This window comes from Lactuca serriola, chromosome 8 (assembly GCF_051521515.1).
Source record: "Lactuca serriola cultivar US96UC23 chromosome 8, Lser_US96UC23_V15, whole genome shotgun sequence".
NCBI lineage: Eukaryota > Viridiplantae > Streptophyta > Magnoliopsida > Asterales > Asteraceae > Lactuca > Lactuca serriola.
This window is the reverse complement of record NC_136415.1, coordinates 55,253,956-55,271,291: the sequence shown is the minus strand read 5'-3', so window position 1 is coordinate 55,271,291 and position 17,336 is coordinate 55,253,956. Positions and strand designations below refer to the sequence as shown.

General features: G+C 37.5%; 1 protein-coding gene across 1 annotated transcript; it reads left to right on the top strand.

Annotated features, from left to right (window-relative positions):
- Positions 1-1,062: 1,062 nt before the first annotated feature.
- On the top strand, positions 1,063-4,854 carry LOC145066059 (ubiquitin receptor RAD23d-like). Its single transcript, XM_079013220.1, has 9 exons — positions 1,063-1,369; positions 2,991-3,152; positions 3,238-3,374; positions 3,444-3,660; positions 3,762-3,905; positions 3,993-4,124; positions 4,199-4,305; positions 4,401-4,479; positions 4,568-4,854. Exons 1-9 carry the CDS (start codon positions 1,304-1,306, stop codon positions 4,682-4,684), a joined length of 1,161 nt encoding a protein of 386 aa, XP_078869346.1. The 5' UTR covers positions 1,063-1,303; the 3' UTR covers positions 4,685-4,854.
- Positions 4,855-17,336: the final 12,482 nt, after the last annotated feature.

Here is a 17,336-nt window from a genome sequence, read left to right as displayed (position 1 = left end):
CTATAGATGAACATTGACAACTATGGACTTAGTGCCTAACAGAGAACATTGAAAGTTATGGACTTAGTGCCTGTTATATAAACCCTGACAGTGATGGACTTCGTGCTTGTTTCTTAGGACAATCCTTAGGAATAAATATTGAGGAATAAATGATTCTTAGGGAATATACTTAAGAATAAAGAAGATAATGAGGATGAATAATTGGGTTAATTGTTTGATGATGAAACATAATAACTAAATTATTGTGAGTTGAAAATCCTATGTACTCACCAGGTTTCCCAACCCGACCTACTAAGTTTATTTTTATCACACGTATCGATACAAAGCTACATTACACTGAGAGATTAAAGGAAATGTAAATAATTGGTGTAAATGAATGTAAGGTCTGTTTATGCTTATGTTTCTATATTGACGATGACATCCCAAAGTTTTAATATAAAAAAAGTACATTTCTTCGAAAATGCTTTGATAATATATTTATCATGTTTCCGGGAACAAATTCCGCAACATATTTTTTTAAAATGAATACTCTGATTTTTAAATAAGCATATATATATATATATATATATATATATATATATATATATATATATACCAGTTCTGACGGGTACCCAACGGGTAGCGGTTCCGAAAAAATAAGAACCAAAACTGCTTAAGGCGGTTCCATAACTTTAGGGACCGGAATCGAAACCGCTTAAGGTGGTTCCAGTTCCAGAACCGATAGTTTCGAGACGGTTCCGGTTCCGAAAGCAGGTACCCGGTTCTGATGCTCATCCCTAGATATATGTGTGAAACAAGAGAGAGAGAGAGAGAGAGAGAGAGAGAGAGAGAGAGAGAGAGAATATAGTATTTTCATGTTATATTTAACAGGAAAACTAATAGTATTATTCATAAGGACCATTGATGTATAAAGTTTGTCGAAAAAGACTATCCATGCAAAAAAAAAAAGTTTTATAAGGATTGTATTGAAGACAAATTTAACACCGTAAGGACCATTTGTGAAATTTTACACATTTTTTGCTTTTACGGAATAGAATAAATAGATCCCAAATCGCACCGCGCGTCTCACACACAAGACTGTGAACGCGTGATACCTACTCCACCTTTCTTCTTGCTTTGAGAATTGGGGTAGGGTAGTCTGCACAAACGCAACACACAGGAGTCGAAATCGGTTTGATTCAGTTTTTTATATATCCGTTCTTGATTCCGATTTCCTCTTCCTTGTAATCCCTGTTTATACGTCAGATCGGAAGCGTATATTCGATTGAGTTGTAACTCTATACTCTAGACGACAGACTGAAGGATGAAGGTTTTTGTCAAAACGTTGAAGGGGACTCACTTCGAAATCCAAGTGAAACCCGAAGACACGGTTTGTTTCGATTTACCTCTGATTATTTTTATGGAATCCAAATGTTTATACGTGCGATTCATCGGAGATTAGGGTTTTATGCGCTATTTGATCAGTAATTTAACTCGAGAAAACTATAAATAGTGTTTTTGTTTTTTTTGCTGTAGAGTTGTAACATTTAGGGATCTTTTAGAAGGGTTTAAGCATGGACTTCTCACTCTTTCTATGTTCTTTTTTCCTGTGAATTCACCGAAATTAGAGTAAAGATTGGGATAATTGTATTCAGTACTCTTTTGTAGTAGGTATAATTGCGTGGTTGTGCTCAGTTGATATAAGAATTAGTTGGATTGTGAGATATAAAACTGGTGGTCAAACGATATTGCGCAACCTGAAGCAGGTTTCTTGCTTATGCAGCCATGTACTTTGGTACTTGTGTGTAGGTTTATTTTATCCAATTTGGAAATCCTTTTGTGGAAAGATGTGAAATCCATATAGGATTGTGCCTGGTTACTGTTATGCAGAGAGTTAACCAGATTGGCTTACACAATCCTATATTTGATTACACTTAGCTGAAACTCATCTCATTTAGGAAATCAATTAAATTACAACTTGTTGTGAAGTCAATTCGTCGTATTGTGTTTTAGGTAGCTGTATATTTGATCATATAAGGTACCATTCTTTATCGAATTAGTTGATATGCGCATTATTAGGGAGATGATTATTGGTTCACGAAAGAAAAAACATGTTCTCTTTTCTTGTATCCTTATGTGATGTTTCTAAGTTGATGTCTGATCTAATTATGCCACATTTGCCTAGGCTTATTAGTTATTAATCAACATGCACTATTGGATATCATGTTGTTGTTTTTGGAAAAAAAATGAATTTTATCACAATCGATGGTGGTTTTCTTGATAATGCACATTATTAGGGTCAGTTTTATTTCTCAACTTTTTTAAACCTAGGAAGTTAAATGTTGAGTTGTTTAATTGTTAATTGCAACCCTAATTTTGCTGTAATATGTTTTCCTTGTGCCATTATATAGTTAAGATGATGAATCCTTCTATCTATGTGATGCAAAAATTGTTGCTGCAGTAGTTATGACATGGTTCTCAACCACATATCTATTCAATTATGGCATCTTTCACTTATTTGCTTACTGCGTGTCTGTGTGTAATCTCTGCATGCATATAAATGAGTGATACATCTTCTGATATTACCTTTTTATGCGCATGTGTGGTAATAACATGAAATACTACATATTTTGCTAGAAGAATGAATCTCTCTCCATTTTGAATATATTATACAAATTTAATTTCATGTTATTGACTTTCCCTTTCCTCTTATATTAATGACTCAAATCATGGATGCTACTGTTGGTTCAACTTTGATAACATATGACATATCGTATCTTTACATGTAACTTTTACAGTTGACTTTTACTTTTGACTTTAGAGCATACTAAGTTCAGTGTTTTCATCATTTTAATCCAATGTTGTATTACAATCGAAAGTGTTTACAAAGTATATAATGATATAAAGCTTCTTTTATTTACAATAAACGTTTCTACTTTCCACCATTACACTTTTTACTTTTATTTTTATTAGAATGACTAATTATTATTATTATTATTATTATAAATCAGGTTGCTGATGTGAAGAAAAACATTGAAACTGTTCAAGGAGCAGATGTTTATCCAGCTGGACAACAAATGCTTATCCATCAGGGGAAAGTTCTTAAAGATGGAACCACTTTGGATGAAAACAAAGTTGCTGAAAATAGTTTTATTGTCATTATGTTATCCAAGGTAAAAATATCCATGAATTTATTCAAGGGTAAAATAGTAATTTCATCTTCATCTCATTTATTACCAAACACTACATTCGTTACAGAACAAAACCACCTCCGGTGAAGCTTCAAGATCAGCAACCGCCCCAAAGGCGGCTCAGCCAAGTGCCGCCGCCGCCGCCCCTGTTCCACCAGTGGCTGCATCCCCTCAGCCTCAGGCGGCTCCTGTTACTGTGACACCGTGAGTTTTACTTTAATTAACTCCAAATATTTCCATTTCTGTCCTTGACTCCATTCGTCCACCATGCAGACCTGCCACCGCGCCTCCACCATCAGACACCGCCATAGCTCCGCCGGAAAATGTGTATGGGCAGGCGGCATCACATCTTGTTGCAGGAACCAATTTGGAAGGTGCAATTCAGCAGATTCTTGATATGGGTGGCGGGACGTGGGACAGGGACACTGTCATTCGTGCCCTTCGTGCCGCCTTCAACAACCCTGAAAGAGCTGTTGAATATTTATATACCGTTAGTACCCCTGAATCCTCATTTACTTATTTTATCCATTATTTAATCCTAAAAAATACTAACATTCTATTTAATATTTATATTTATTATGTCATTGTTAGGGTATCCCTGAGCAAGCTGAAGCTCCACCAGCAACTGCCGCCCCACCAGTGCAAGGGCCGCCAGCTGTCATCCCTCAAACCACACAACCGCCAGCTGTCCTTCCAAGTGGTCCAAATGCAAATCCTTTGGACCTCTTTCCTCAGGTATGCAAATTAGGGTTTAGGTTGAAAATTTTCATCCAACTATTGACATTGTCCACATTTGGTCCCTAAACTTTAATTTTTGGGTAGGGTCTTCCTGATATGGCCGCCAATGCTGCGGCGGCAGGTGGTGGTGGTGGTGGCAACTTGGATTTCCTGAGGAACAGCCCTCAGTTTCAGGCTTTCCGGGCAATGGTTCAGGCGAATCCTCAAATCTTGCAGGTATTTATCATACTTTCTATTTATTTCTCTTAAATTATAAATATGTTTTATTTATTTATTTTGTATATTTTTAGCCGATGCTTCAAGAATTGGGGAAGCAAAATCCACATCTTGTCAGACTGATTCAAGAGCACCAAGCTGATTTCCTCCGTTTGATCAATGAACCTGTTGAAGCTGGAGAGTATGTTTATGTTTATGTTTTATTATAAATATAAATATGTTTTTATTTTTGGAATGTAAAGGGTAAAATGGTCATTTACTCTCTCACCAACACAGGAACCCACTCGGGCAGCTTGGGGCAGCCGTGCCACAGTCGGTGACCGTGACACCTGAGGAGCGGGAATCTATTGAGCGTGTAAGCTGTTTCTATTCATTTGTGTTCTTGATTTGAATTTTGGAATATGATAACATTTTATTTATTTATATAAAATGAATGTGTGTAGCTTGAAGCGATGGGATTTGATAGGGCGTTGGTGTTGGAGGTGTTTTTTGCATGCAACAAGAATGAAGAGCTGGCTGCTAATTACCTGTTAGATCATATGCATGAGTTTGAAGAGTAGTTTTCTTATATTCCTATTCCTATTCCAATTTCATGTCTTCTATTTTAATTTGGTGAGAGTGAATATACTTCTTAATGGGGATGGATGGATGGATGGATGGATGGATATGGAGTGATGCAAAACAAGGAAAAAAAATTCAAATGCAACTAAAGTCTTTGGTCTTTTTCTTAGCATTCTCTTCTTTTCACCTTTTGCTCTTCATTTGACCTTTATCCATGTCCATGTCCTCTTACAGTGATTGGGACTAAGGCCATCTCCAATGGATTAAACCCATGGGGAGTTGTATGAAATGCCAAGTAGGAAAGAGAATGTATACATTCATTTAAATTCTCAAAAAAATTATAAATTTCCATTACAATTCCATTGAACCGTTGCATGGCCATTCAACCTTACACACTCTCTCTCCTCTTTATTATATTTTTATTTATTATATTAAAGCCTCATACAACTTTCATTATGGATGACCTATACAACTTTCATTGTGGATGGCCTAGCTAAGACTGATAATACCCAAATTATATATATTGGACTGAGACTGAGACTGATATTTAGGTGGGACAGATAGTTGTGTGTTTGAATTATGTGAATGTCTAGGTTGGTATATTAGGTGTCGTTTGGTTCATGGATTCTCAAGGAATCTGAAGGAAAAAGAATTTAAAATCCATAGCAAAGTGTGTTTGGCTTACCAAAGAAAAGGAATTTGTTTTCCGTAATTAAAATTATATTCTGTATTTGAGTGAATTACAATTCTCTAGTAAATCATTAAGAAAATAGATTCCATGAGATATCTTTCATAAAAAAGATAAAATTGACCTTCCTTCCATGTACAAATCATCCACGCCATCTTCTCTCAAAACACAATCAAATACTTGATTAAATTATCTCTCCTTTGACAAATCAACAAACTAAACAAAAATCACATTCATTTTCATGTCAGCCAAACACATATCAAATTCCAATTCATTTTCCTTCGTATTCCAATTCCTTTGTAAGATTCCATTCCTTCAAAAAAAAATTCTACGAACCAAACGCCACCTTAAGTTTTAGAAAACAAAACCACATATTTTTGTTTAATTATAACGAAAGAATAAACCAAACACGAAAAACGACCTATAAACAATTAAGGTGAATTCCATTTTTTTTGTTTCAAGCAATTATAACTTTCTTTTCTAGCCAATGATTTAGTTTAGTGAAGCAAAAAGCTTTTATGGATGTGTCATTGACTCCGAATGACATATTAGTCGGAAGTCCATAATTTAACCCATAGTCGCGGTTGTATCTTAGGGTCTGGAAAAGATGACACACCATTTATAACCAAGGCAAATGTTTTATATGTCCAAACACTTTTTATACGCATACCTTTGATAGTTAGTTGGATTAGTATTTTTATTTATTTATTTATTTTTTTGAAACGGGGGAAGTTGTATTAGTATTATGATAGCAATAGCAACAACTATAGCAACAACAACATATCATGAATATTCATAGCAATAGCAACAACTATAGGAACAACATATCATGAATATTTAATCAGAATTGAGAATTGGGAACTGGGTAAGGGAGCTAGATACAGTGGCAGGTATTAGTGGAGCCCGAAGGGTCCCAGGCCACTGCTCCGATTCCAGTAGTCGGTGTATTTTTTTTTTCTATTAGCTGCAACGTCTTAAAATACGAGAATCACTACTAATTTAGATTCCGACAATCTGTTAGTTGGAACGCTAACAAACTCGCAACCAGTTGGTGTTTTTGAATTTAGTGTTTACCAGGTGTACTCCACCCCTCCTCCCATGGTTGCCTTGCTGACATATATTGCTATGGACTCCCCTAAGCATTATTGTCTATCTCGAAAATGATCCTTAGGATATGTCCCTTGAAATTAGATGTTAGGGACAAAGAGTGAGGATAGCGGGAAGGGATAATCGAGTTGATGATTTGATAATAATAAATAAAGATTTAATTATTGTGGGTTGAAAACTCTATGTGCTCACCAGGCCCACAAGTTTGACCCACTCAGTTTCTTATATTACAGGTAATGTGTAACACCCGAAATTTAAGGAGCAACTTTAGGTATAAATAACCCTTTTGGGGGATTGGACACGACGTGTTGGAGGCACCAACACGACGTGTCGAGATAAGAAAAGACGCGGGTCTCATTAAGAGCAACGCGGCGTGTTGTCTCTTGGAACACGACGTGTTGGTCGCTAAAAAAGAAGCCCTAATCTTCCGGGTTTTTCCCTTATTTAAAAAAAAATAAGGAGGCTAGGGTTTGTTCACCCTCAGCCCCCATCAACCCTCAAGCCTTGAAAGAAACCCTAATCATCTTTCCCTCTCATTTGTGAGCTAGTGTGGTGTTTTGAAGCCAATGAAGGAAGAAGTTGGAAGAAGGAAGCAAGATCCAACAAGCAAGTCCCTCATCTTTCAGCTTGGCATCCTTTTGGACCTTTGTAAGTGTCCAAGATCTGATTTTTATCATTCCATATTGCTAGATCTTGAGTTTTCTCCCCATTGCTTCTTGTTCTTGAATGTTAGGATGGTTAGATCTCATAAAGTTTGCAACTTTATGAATCTCCAACTCAAAGTGACCTTGTAGAGTGTTAGATCTGGTTTATAGTTGAATTTTGATGCCATGCATATAGATTAGTTCATAATCCTCTTTGTTGACCTAATATGGGTTCAAGACATGCATTGGACATGCATGTCTATAAAGTACCGACCTTTGGGATGGTCTTAGTGCTAGAACCTCTTTTGGAAAGTGTTAGGCATCAACTTTAAGGATTTAGTGCTTATTGGGTTAAGCCCTTGAATCTTCAAGCCTTGTGGTTGGGTTTTTGGACCCTTGGAGTGGTTCCAAAGGATAAAGTTGAAAACTTTATCCTTCTTGATAGCATTTGGGTCTAGATCCGAGCTTTGGAGTCCCTGGAATCGAAGAAAATAGCTGAATGTATTAAGCTACTGAAACTCAGGCAAACGTCGCGTCTTTGCAAAGCCAACACGGCGTGTTGGTTGGGATTTTCCCGATTATCTGGATGATCAAAGAACACGACGTGTCCAAAGGGCAACATGACGTGTTTGGTCAACATGGGCTGTTGACTTTGACTTGACCAAAAGTTTGATCAGGGTTGACCTTGGGATGTTTTGGGCCATGTTTGGGCCTTTTGGATTGTTGATTTGTGCCTTGGCTTTGGGGCCAGGTTATGAAGAGGGTAAAAAGGTCTTTTACCTTAGTTTGGACATTTACCGTGGGTCGAATCCGATTATTGGTGGATGTTTATCTTGCTATTTATAGCGCGGGGATTCTTGCGAGCCAACAACCGGTGATTCTTTCCGTGAGATTCGACAGGGCGAGGTGAGTTTTCCTCACTGCACTTTTGGGTCGAAGGCATCAAGGTCGGCCCATTGATTTGATAACATGATATTCGTTGATATGCTGGGCATGGAATAGATATGCATGCTAGTTTGATATGATAGTTTGGTAGATCTGTAGGACTGCCTGCGACACTGTTTGTATGATTATCACTATATGTTATTACCTGTTACATGTCAGCATATTGGGTTGGGTTGAGGTTGTACTGCTCCGTGCGGTAGCCAAAAAACCCTGGAGCAATCCAGATATGAGCTGAGGGTCGGGTAGGGCATGTCAGACTCATACTGAGGGCTCAACAGCATTCCAGATACGAGCTGAGGACCGGTTGGTATGCCAGACTCATACTGAGGGCTGAACATTTGTGTGCCAGTCTAATGACTGATTAGGCTAGGGAGCAAGCTAGACATAAGATGTAGGCCCTGGGGCAAGCTAGACTTATGATGTGGGCTCAGGAGCAAGGCACATATGAGTTGTGGGCCTGATAGGCAAGCCAAACTCATACTATGGGCTCAAGGGTAATCCAATATTTTAGCTGTGGACCCATTGCATGCTGTTATTGTATATGTGTTAATTGTTTGTGTGGGTACTTTGGGGGAACTCACTAAGCTTCGTGCTTACAGTTTTGGTTTATGGTTTCAGGTACTTCAGTGGATCATGTCAAGGTGAAGCCGTGACCGTACACATCCTCGTGTTTTTGGGACTTATGATTTCTGGGAAACTCTGATAATAGAAATTTTTTTAAAACTAATATTGTAAATGATTCTGATTTTAAATAATCTTTTGGAAACAATGGTTTTTGTAATTACCTCTTTAGCAAATGGGTTGTTTTAAAAAGTTAAAACTGTAGAAATTTTTTGGGATGTTACATAGTGGCACAAGAGCACAAGTGTGATGATATGATGAGAGATTTATGGATGTCTATATGCTAGTAGTTTAGACGAACTAGTGTAAGGCATGTATTATTTCGTTTATGCTAATGTACTGTATCGACAACGACATCCCAAGGTTTTTGATATGAATAAGATACGTTTCTTCGGAAATGCTTTGATAATATCATTATCATGTTTTTAGGAACAAATTTCGCAATATTATTCTTGTAAACGAACTAGGAATATTATCGGATTTCCAGACTTAAACTTAGAATGCTAAATGATGATCATGAGATGTGTGTTTGCTATATTTAGGAAATGCTTGCATAGACAATATCATTAGCTTATTCTAGGAAAGATGCCTAAAATTGCTTTTATGTGCTAATTGATTTATATGAAGCCCTTAGATGCTTTAGGATGTTCAGATCTATGGTCTATTACTGAACGGATCTGGAAATTTATATGTTCATATTTAAAAACATATAAGTATGGTATTAGAATTAGCATATAATATTTCGGAGTGATAAGGAGGATTATACGTCTATAGTCTATAGAATCTTTCTCTATCTAGTTTCTCGTCACTATATATTGAAAATATGCTTTGTTGTATAAAATGTCATGGTTAGAACACGTAGTGGATTAGGAAATATCAACGGTGACCAACGGCCTGAGCCACGAGTGATTGAGTGTGCACTAGAAGTAGCAGCTGCACCTAAGCCAATCACGATGGATGGAGCTCAGGCGATGATGCAGATGATGTTAGGCCGCCAGGTAGAGGAGACACGAAGTCTACTTCGGGAGAATAGGAGAGAACATACTGCACTCGTTGTGCAAAGAGGGTTGGAAGAGGAACAATCAGAAGAAGGGAACTACAGTAGGAATGTAAGTCGTGTGGAACCCCGAGTGGTCAGAAGGAATGACCCTGAGGAGGGAATGGCAAAAATGGTTACAAGTAAAAGACTTTCATGGCATCCAAGCCACCAAGTCTTTCTATAATCCTAACACTAGTGGAATTCATGGATTAGATCTCCGAGATAAAGATGATGTTTGAAAGTTGCGACTGCAGCAACAAGCAGAATACCATTCTCGCGGTTACACAGTTGAAGATTGGGGTATTAAGCTGGTGGAAGCTACTAGCTAATACCATGCCCAAAGGAGAAGCTATTAAGATGTCTTAGGAAGACTTTTTGGTGCAACTGAAAATGCAGTACTACTCTGAGTAGGATCTTCTGGAGATCAACAACGAGTTCTAGAATCTGAAGAAGGGAAGGATGAGCGTCAGCGAGTACGCTGCAAGTTTTACGGAGAAAATGAAGATTGTTCCTTATTTAGTTCCAACTGAAATCTTCAAGGTCAACAAGTTTGCTAATGGATTGCCAGCAGACTTTGGTCTAATTGTCAAACAAGCAACAACCTTGAAAGCCACCATTTGGGCAGCTAAGAATGTTGAGACCCAGTTAAGGGAGAAGGTTCTGGAGAGAGTTGAGGTAGGAGAAAAAAGGAAGTTTGGTGGATCTTTAAGGTCCAATAAGAAATTCAGGTTCTCGAAGTCTGGTTCCAAGAAGTTTGGAGTAGGAGGTGAATCAAAATGGTGTGAGAAGGGCAAGAAGAACCACTTTGGGAAGTGTGGCAAAGAGTTGACTTGTTTCAAGTGCGGGAGTACGGGTCATTATGACAACGAATGTACATCCAACAAGAAGGTGTGTTACGAATGTAATGAAGAGGGGCATATTGCAAAAGGCTGCCCGAAGAAGAAGGAGGCTACAAAGCCTAGTGTTACACCAAGGCCTAAGGCAAGAGCATTCCAAATGACACTGGAAGCAGCAAGGGAGGAAGCAGGTGTCGCTTCAAGTACTTTTCTTGTAAATGGATTGCCTGACAATATTTTATTTGATTCTGGAGCTAACTACTCCTTCATTTCGCATAAATTTGGTAGAAAACTAGCATTGCCTGTAGATAGACTAGATAATGCTCTAGTAGTAGAGGCAACTAGTGGCAAATATGTACATGTTAGTGAATGCATTAGGAATATCGTCCTAGAATTGAATGGGATTATATTCCGCAAGGAATTGCTTCCCATTGAGCTAAACGGCTTCGCATAGTGTTAGGCATGGATTGGCTTAGTACGAATGACGTCGACATCAAGTGTATCTGATGTGTGTAAAACGACCTAGTTTTAATCCTACTAACTTAGACACAAAATAAACACACGAAAGACAGTGTACCTATCGATTAGTAATATAGTTCAAGCAAGTAGGGTATCGAACACAGGGAACGGTAAACAATTAAAATAAATGCTAATATTATCTAAATAAAACAAATAACAAAAAGGGGTTTTCTCTAGTTTTGCAAGACTAGAAACTTAATTAGAATAACTAGCAACTAAAACAATTAATTACCAACTAAATTCAATAGTAAAGAGGACTTCTGTTTAGGTACGACTCATTTGTTCCCATGGATGATTTTAATGTATCAGATTAATTCTTCATTGGCTACCGATTAAGATAATTAGGTTCACGTTCGCTATTCCTAATTCTTAGAAAACAAATTAACTCAAGCAATGGCCAGTTGTCTAAATTAACGGGTTTCCTAGATTATTGATTCGGGTTAAGTAAGACTTGTAATGGTTAATTAAATTGACCCTTCAATTAACCTATTGCTGATGTTCATCAAAAAATCTCACACATTAACTTACCTATCTTCTAGTTAATTCTAGTTTCACATTCGTTATTCCTAGACATACAACTATGTGGTCACAATAAATCATATGAAATTAATAACTAAGAGATGTTCATACAACTTAATTACTGATTTATTAACAGAAGAATAGTTATTGTCAACACATAAGGTTCTTTAACAAGCTTAACTAAACATAATTACCAATTAAAATTAATCCTACTCAAATAATCAATCCATGTTCACAAAATTGTCTACCAGAACAGAAGAATAAGTTTTTAGCTCATGATTGCAGTAAACATAAACTCAAAAACGAAACCAAAGTATGTAAACATGATTCAAATCAAAAAGTTACTAAGAATAAACCAAAATTGTCTTGATTCTCTTCACAATTGAATGTAGGGTTGATTCTTCAGTTCCTCACGACCTAGCAGCACTTCCAATCGTTTCTCAGCCTCCTAGGGTTTCTCTCCATCCTAGGGTATCGATCTGAAAATCCCTTTATATAGATTTTCACAAAACAGAGGCTACTCGGCGAGTCCAGTGACCTACTCGGCGAGTACATCACTTAAAACCCGTGTACGGCAAGTCAGCGCGTCCAGAATCGCGAAACTTCTGACCAACTCGGCGAGTAATCGACCCTACTCGCCGAGTACGTTTCGAATCAGCATTTTCTCAAAACACGAAAGTCGTCCGAAATTGTGTCTACTTTTCAGAACATTTTGAATCTCGTCAATCGGAGTTACGGTTCATGAGATATGGCGAAAACACTGACGAGGGGTCAAGCTGTCCAGCAACATCCTTCTTTCTTCAAAATCCAAGATCCAAGCGTCCAATCGCCAATTCCGCTTCCTTTTCCATCCGAGCATGTAATTGTTGCTGAAAAATGAAATTATAAACTAATTAAGTACCTTTTGTTCATTAAATGAGATAAAATCAACATAAAGTATTAAGATAATGCATGAATTTTATAACTAAATATGCCCATATCAGTATCGTAGTTATCAAACCGACTGGAAGAGAACCATTTATAGTGTACAGAGACAAAAGTAGAGTAAATTCTAGAACCATCTCCCTGATGAAAGCCAAAAAATGTTTTTCTAACGGATGTACTGTTGGATAAGGTGTCTAAGTCCATAACTATTTCTGGTATGTACTTGACCCGACCCAACATGGTCCATTTGGGTTGCATGGCACCATGCAATTGGATAGACTAAATGAGAGAAATAACACTTGTGGATTATTAATATATTATAAGTTCTAATATATTAATAATATTATTTAATTAGTTTGATCAAGAATTAATTTAGAATTAATTAAGTGATCAAAAGATAACTAATTAAATATATGGGTTGATTATGTAAATCATCCATAACTTGTATAGTGGGCTAAGAGGCTCCATGGATTATCAAGTTGGGTTCCACCCATAGGATGCTCCATGGGAGTTACAAACCCATGGGTCATGGAAATGAAGAGTCATGACACATTAGGGTTTACATGGTGTAACCCTAGATGTGTCAACACTATATAAAGAACATATTCTCCACCAAAATCGGCTACACATAAGAAACAAGAGGGCTAGGCCGATTTTAGAAGTGTGTATTCTCTCTAAAGTCATTCCAAAAGCCTTTGGTGTTGTGTGAAGCATTTGAGGCATCACACTTGGGGTGCTAGGCTCCCAAGGTTTCAAGGATCATAAGCAACAAAAAGGTATGTTATTCTATCTTTCATTCAAGTTAAAAATTGTTCCGCATGTATGCTAGATAGGAATATAACCTTGGAATTCAACTTTTCATGATAATTAGACAAACATAGATCCAAGGTTATTAGGGTTGCATGTACACTTAGGAAGTGTTAGAATGCTCAAAACCCATCAGTGGTATCAGAGACTAGGCTTGTTTGTTGATTTTATGTGCAAACTGTTGAAAAAAATCGTTTTTCTGTTTTCTGTTCGTATGAACTTGCCGAGTCCATGGGGGGACTCAACGAGTCCATGAACAAATGCAAGCTACTCGTCGAGTCTGTTCTTGCACTCGACGAGTAGAGGCTGCAGTTTTCAGAAATTCGACTTTTGTTGCTGAAAATGGACTAGAAACATTACCCTAAACTGTTTTGGTACTTGAAAACTTGTTTTAGATGGTGTAATTCTTATACTAATCCATCTGCAATGGCAATTATCAAAATTACAAAGTTTTTAAGTGTAATTTTTGATTCTTGAAATGTTCATATTCATCTTCTTGAACTTATGAAGATTAGATGATCATAGGAATTGCTTGTAACCTTCATGGTAGTTTAATTCATGATCATAAAGTGTTTTAATGGAGTCCATAACTTGTCCTCAAGTTATAAAAATGAAGAGTCTTCATTTTTATTACTCAATTAAATTCATAAGTTATAATAAATGAAAGTTTTGAAAGTTTACAAAACTTGCCCTCAAGTTTTGGAACAAGTAAAGTCTTGATTAAAACTTTAGTTCCAACCTTTAGAATTTTAAAAGTTAAAATTGAACCCTTATACTTTATATTATATATATATATATATATATATATATATATATATATATATATATATATATATGTATGTATGTATAAGATCAAGTCGTCTTACCGCTAGTACGTCTCATTCACGAAGCCGGTCTATAAGGGGGGGGGGGTATAAGGTTGTTGCCTATAAAATGGCAACTTAATGGGTGTCCACTCTCACCCACCGCTTCTTTGATCGGTGGAGGGTCGTTAGCCGAACGGGTACGACAAGGAATTATAAATTCTCATTAAAAGTATGATGAATATAATAAAGTAACTAAATGCTTTTATTAAATTCTCAATCTTAGTTACTTTAGGAAAAATGTGAATAAGGTGCTAATCCATGAAATTACACTTTACACTTTGTTTATGTCGTTGGTGGAGCGTGTGTGGTTAACCGGCACACTAACTTGTACTTAGCAAGGTAGGTAAAGGGTAACTTAAGGTTTATCACAGTATCGGTGGAGCGTGTGTGGTTTACCTGCACACCGATTGAGTGATAAACTTTAAGGGAACCAAGTGATTTGCATAGTTACTTCACACCTCGTTTTGTGATCCTCGGTATCCCAGTCACAAAACTTGGAGGGCACACTCAAGATTGAAACATGCCTTTGAAAAGTTCTTTGAATCTCAAAAGAATCTAGGAATTTCTAAGAACCAATCAAAAACCTAATATTTAATATTTCGTTTTTCATGGTGGAAATTGGTGAATCGTCATTCACCTACCTTTCAAATATGTTATAGCTTGGATTACGGAATACCTCTTCTAAGTTATAATATATTGTGATTGGATCCTAGCCTTAATATTACATTTGGGTGTTTTATTAAGGACTCTCTTAATATCTAAACTAATCTTGTCCTCTTCTTTCAGATGTCTTCAAACAATGCTGCTTCTGGCTCTAATCCTAATGGCTCCTTTACCCTTATGAACTTGTGTGGGAAAGTCACTTTTGATGGATCCAACTTCAATGAATGGATCAGAAACATCAGGATGATTACCCGCTACGAGGACAAAGAATATGTCCTCGACAAGGAGCTTAAGGAGATTGATGAGACCACTGCAACTCCCCAGGAGATCGCTAACTTCCAGGCACATGAAAGGGATGCTACCAAAGTGGCATGCATCATGTTGGCCATGATGACAGCAGAACTACAAAAGTCCTATGAGGACTTCTACTCTTTTGAAATGCACCAAGATCTGATGGAAAGATACCATCAAAGTGCACGACAAGAGAGGTATGAAATCATTTGCTCCATGATAACAACCATGATGAAGGACGGGGAATCCGTCATGAGCCACATGTAGAAAATGCAAGGGTATGTGGATCGGTTGCTGAAGCTTAACGTGAACTTCCCGTAGGAGCTTGCAATAGATATCATTTTGCACTCCTTACCATCGTACTATGATTAATTCCGCATGAGATATCACATGAATAAGGAAGAGGTCACACTCAGCAAACTTCAAGGACTTCTCAAGACCGCAGAAACAGGTCTTAAGGGGAAGTTGGTTGTTAACACTCCTACTCCAAACTCCGCCCTGGTTTTGGCAATCAGGAAAAGTCGAGGGAAAAAGAGGAAGAGCTCTTCGAAGGGTACCAAGGCTAGGACCCTTTATGACTCTTCTTCAAGTGGAACCAAGAAAGGTTTCGTCACTCCTTCTTCTGACCCAAAAGAGGCTAAATGCTTCTATTGCCATGAAAAGTCACATTGGAAGCAGAACTGCCCAAAATACCAGCAAGATGTGAAGGATGGGAAAGTTAAACCCGATCATGCAGATATTTACACTATCTTATCTAATAACTCACCCCACTCTAACTCTTAAGTCCTTGATACCGGTTGCGGTATTCATATCTGTTCTGATTTGCAGGGACTAAGAAAAAGTGAGAATGTGGAGCAAGGAAGAATAAACTTAATCATGGGGAATAGGAAAGCTTTACCTGTCACCAAGATTGGAGTTTATACTTTATCGCTAAGTAGTGGGTTTAGTTTAGATTTGAATAATTGTTGTTATTCGCTAGAAATGGCAAGAAACATTATTTCCTTTCATGCATTGTATAAACAAGGTTTCACCTTTTCATTTGATAATGAAGTTGGTTCGATTAATGTTTTCTTTAATAATGTTCTTTATTTTAAAGCATTACCTTGTGATGACGTGTATGAAACTGTATCTGTGGTTGATAACTTAGGATATAATGTATTGTGTATTGATTCTGTTAATAATAATAACTTGGATAAAGCATCATTATGGCATTGTTGTCTTGGAGATATAAGCAAGAAACGCATAGGCCAACTCCAAAAGGATGGAGTCTTGGAGTCATTTGACCTAAAGTCAGATGATAGTTGCGAATCATGCTTACTTGGAAAAATGACAAAGTCACCCTTCACAGGTTCTTGTGAGAGCGGTGAAGGTTTGTTGGATCTTGTACACACGGATGTGTGTGGACCCTTCAAACATGCCACAAGGGATGCTAATCGTTATTATTTGACTTTTATTGATGATTATAGTAGATATGGATATGTCTACTTAATCAAGCATAAGTCAGAGACTTTCGAAAGGTTTAAAGAATTTAAACAGGAAGTCGAGAATCAATTGGGCAGGAACATTAATATGCTTCGATCCGATCGAGGTGGTGAGTATCTTAGTTCAGAGTTCATCGACTATCTTAGGGAATGTGGGATTGTCTCACAATTGACACCTCCCAGGACACTGCAGTTGAATGGTGTAGCTAAGAGGCGTAATCGAACCTTGTTGGATATGGTTCGTTCCATGATGAGTCGAGCTTCGCTACCAATCTCATTTTGGGGGTATGCCTTAGAGACTGCCGCCCATATCCTATATCAAGATTTGGGGTTGCGAGGCTTTCGTGAGACGCGAGACTCATGATAAGCTTGAACCTCGAAGCGAGAGGTGTATTTTCATCGGCTACCCCAACAATCCTTTGGTTACCTCTTCTATAGACCTAGTGAAAATGTGGTCTTTGTAGCTAGGAGGGTTGTCTTTCGAGAGAGAGAGTTCATAAACCAAGGAAACAGTGGGAGGAAAGTTGAACTTGAAGAAATTCAAGAGTCAAGTGGTGAAGGAACTTCAAACCCTAGAACTCAACTTGAGGAGGAAACTCCTGTTGAGCCAATTGACAAGTCTGTACCTCTGAGGCGTTCCACAAGGGTTAGGAATGCACCTGAGCATTACTATGGATTCCATATTACTGCGGACAGTGATA

Coding starts and splice junctions, on each gene's coding strand:
- LOC145066059 (XM_079013220.1), top strand. CDS start 1,304: ATGAAGGTTTTTGTCAAAACGTTGAAGGGGACTCACTTCGAAATCCAA. Junction 4,306..4,400: donor GAACCTGTTGAAGCTGGAGA/GTATGTTTATGT, acceptor TCACCAACACAG/GAACCCACTCGGGCAGCTTG. Junction 4,480..4,567: donor AGCGGGAATCTATTGAGCGT/GTAAGCTGTTTC, acceptor GAATGTGTGTAG/CTTGAAGCGATGGGATTTGA.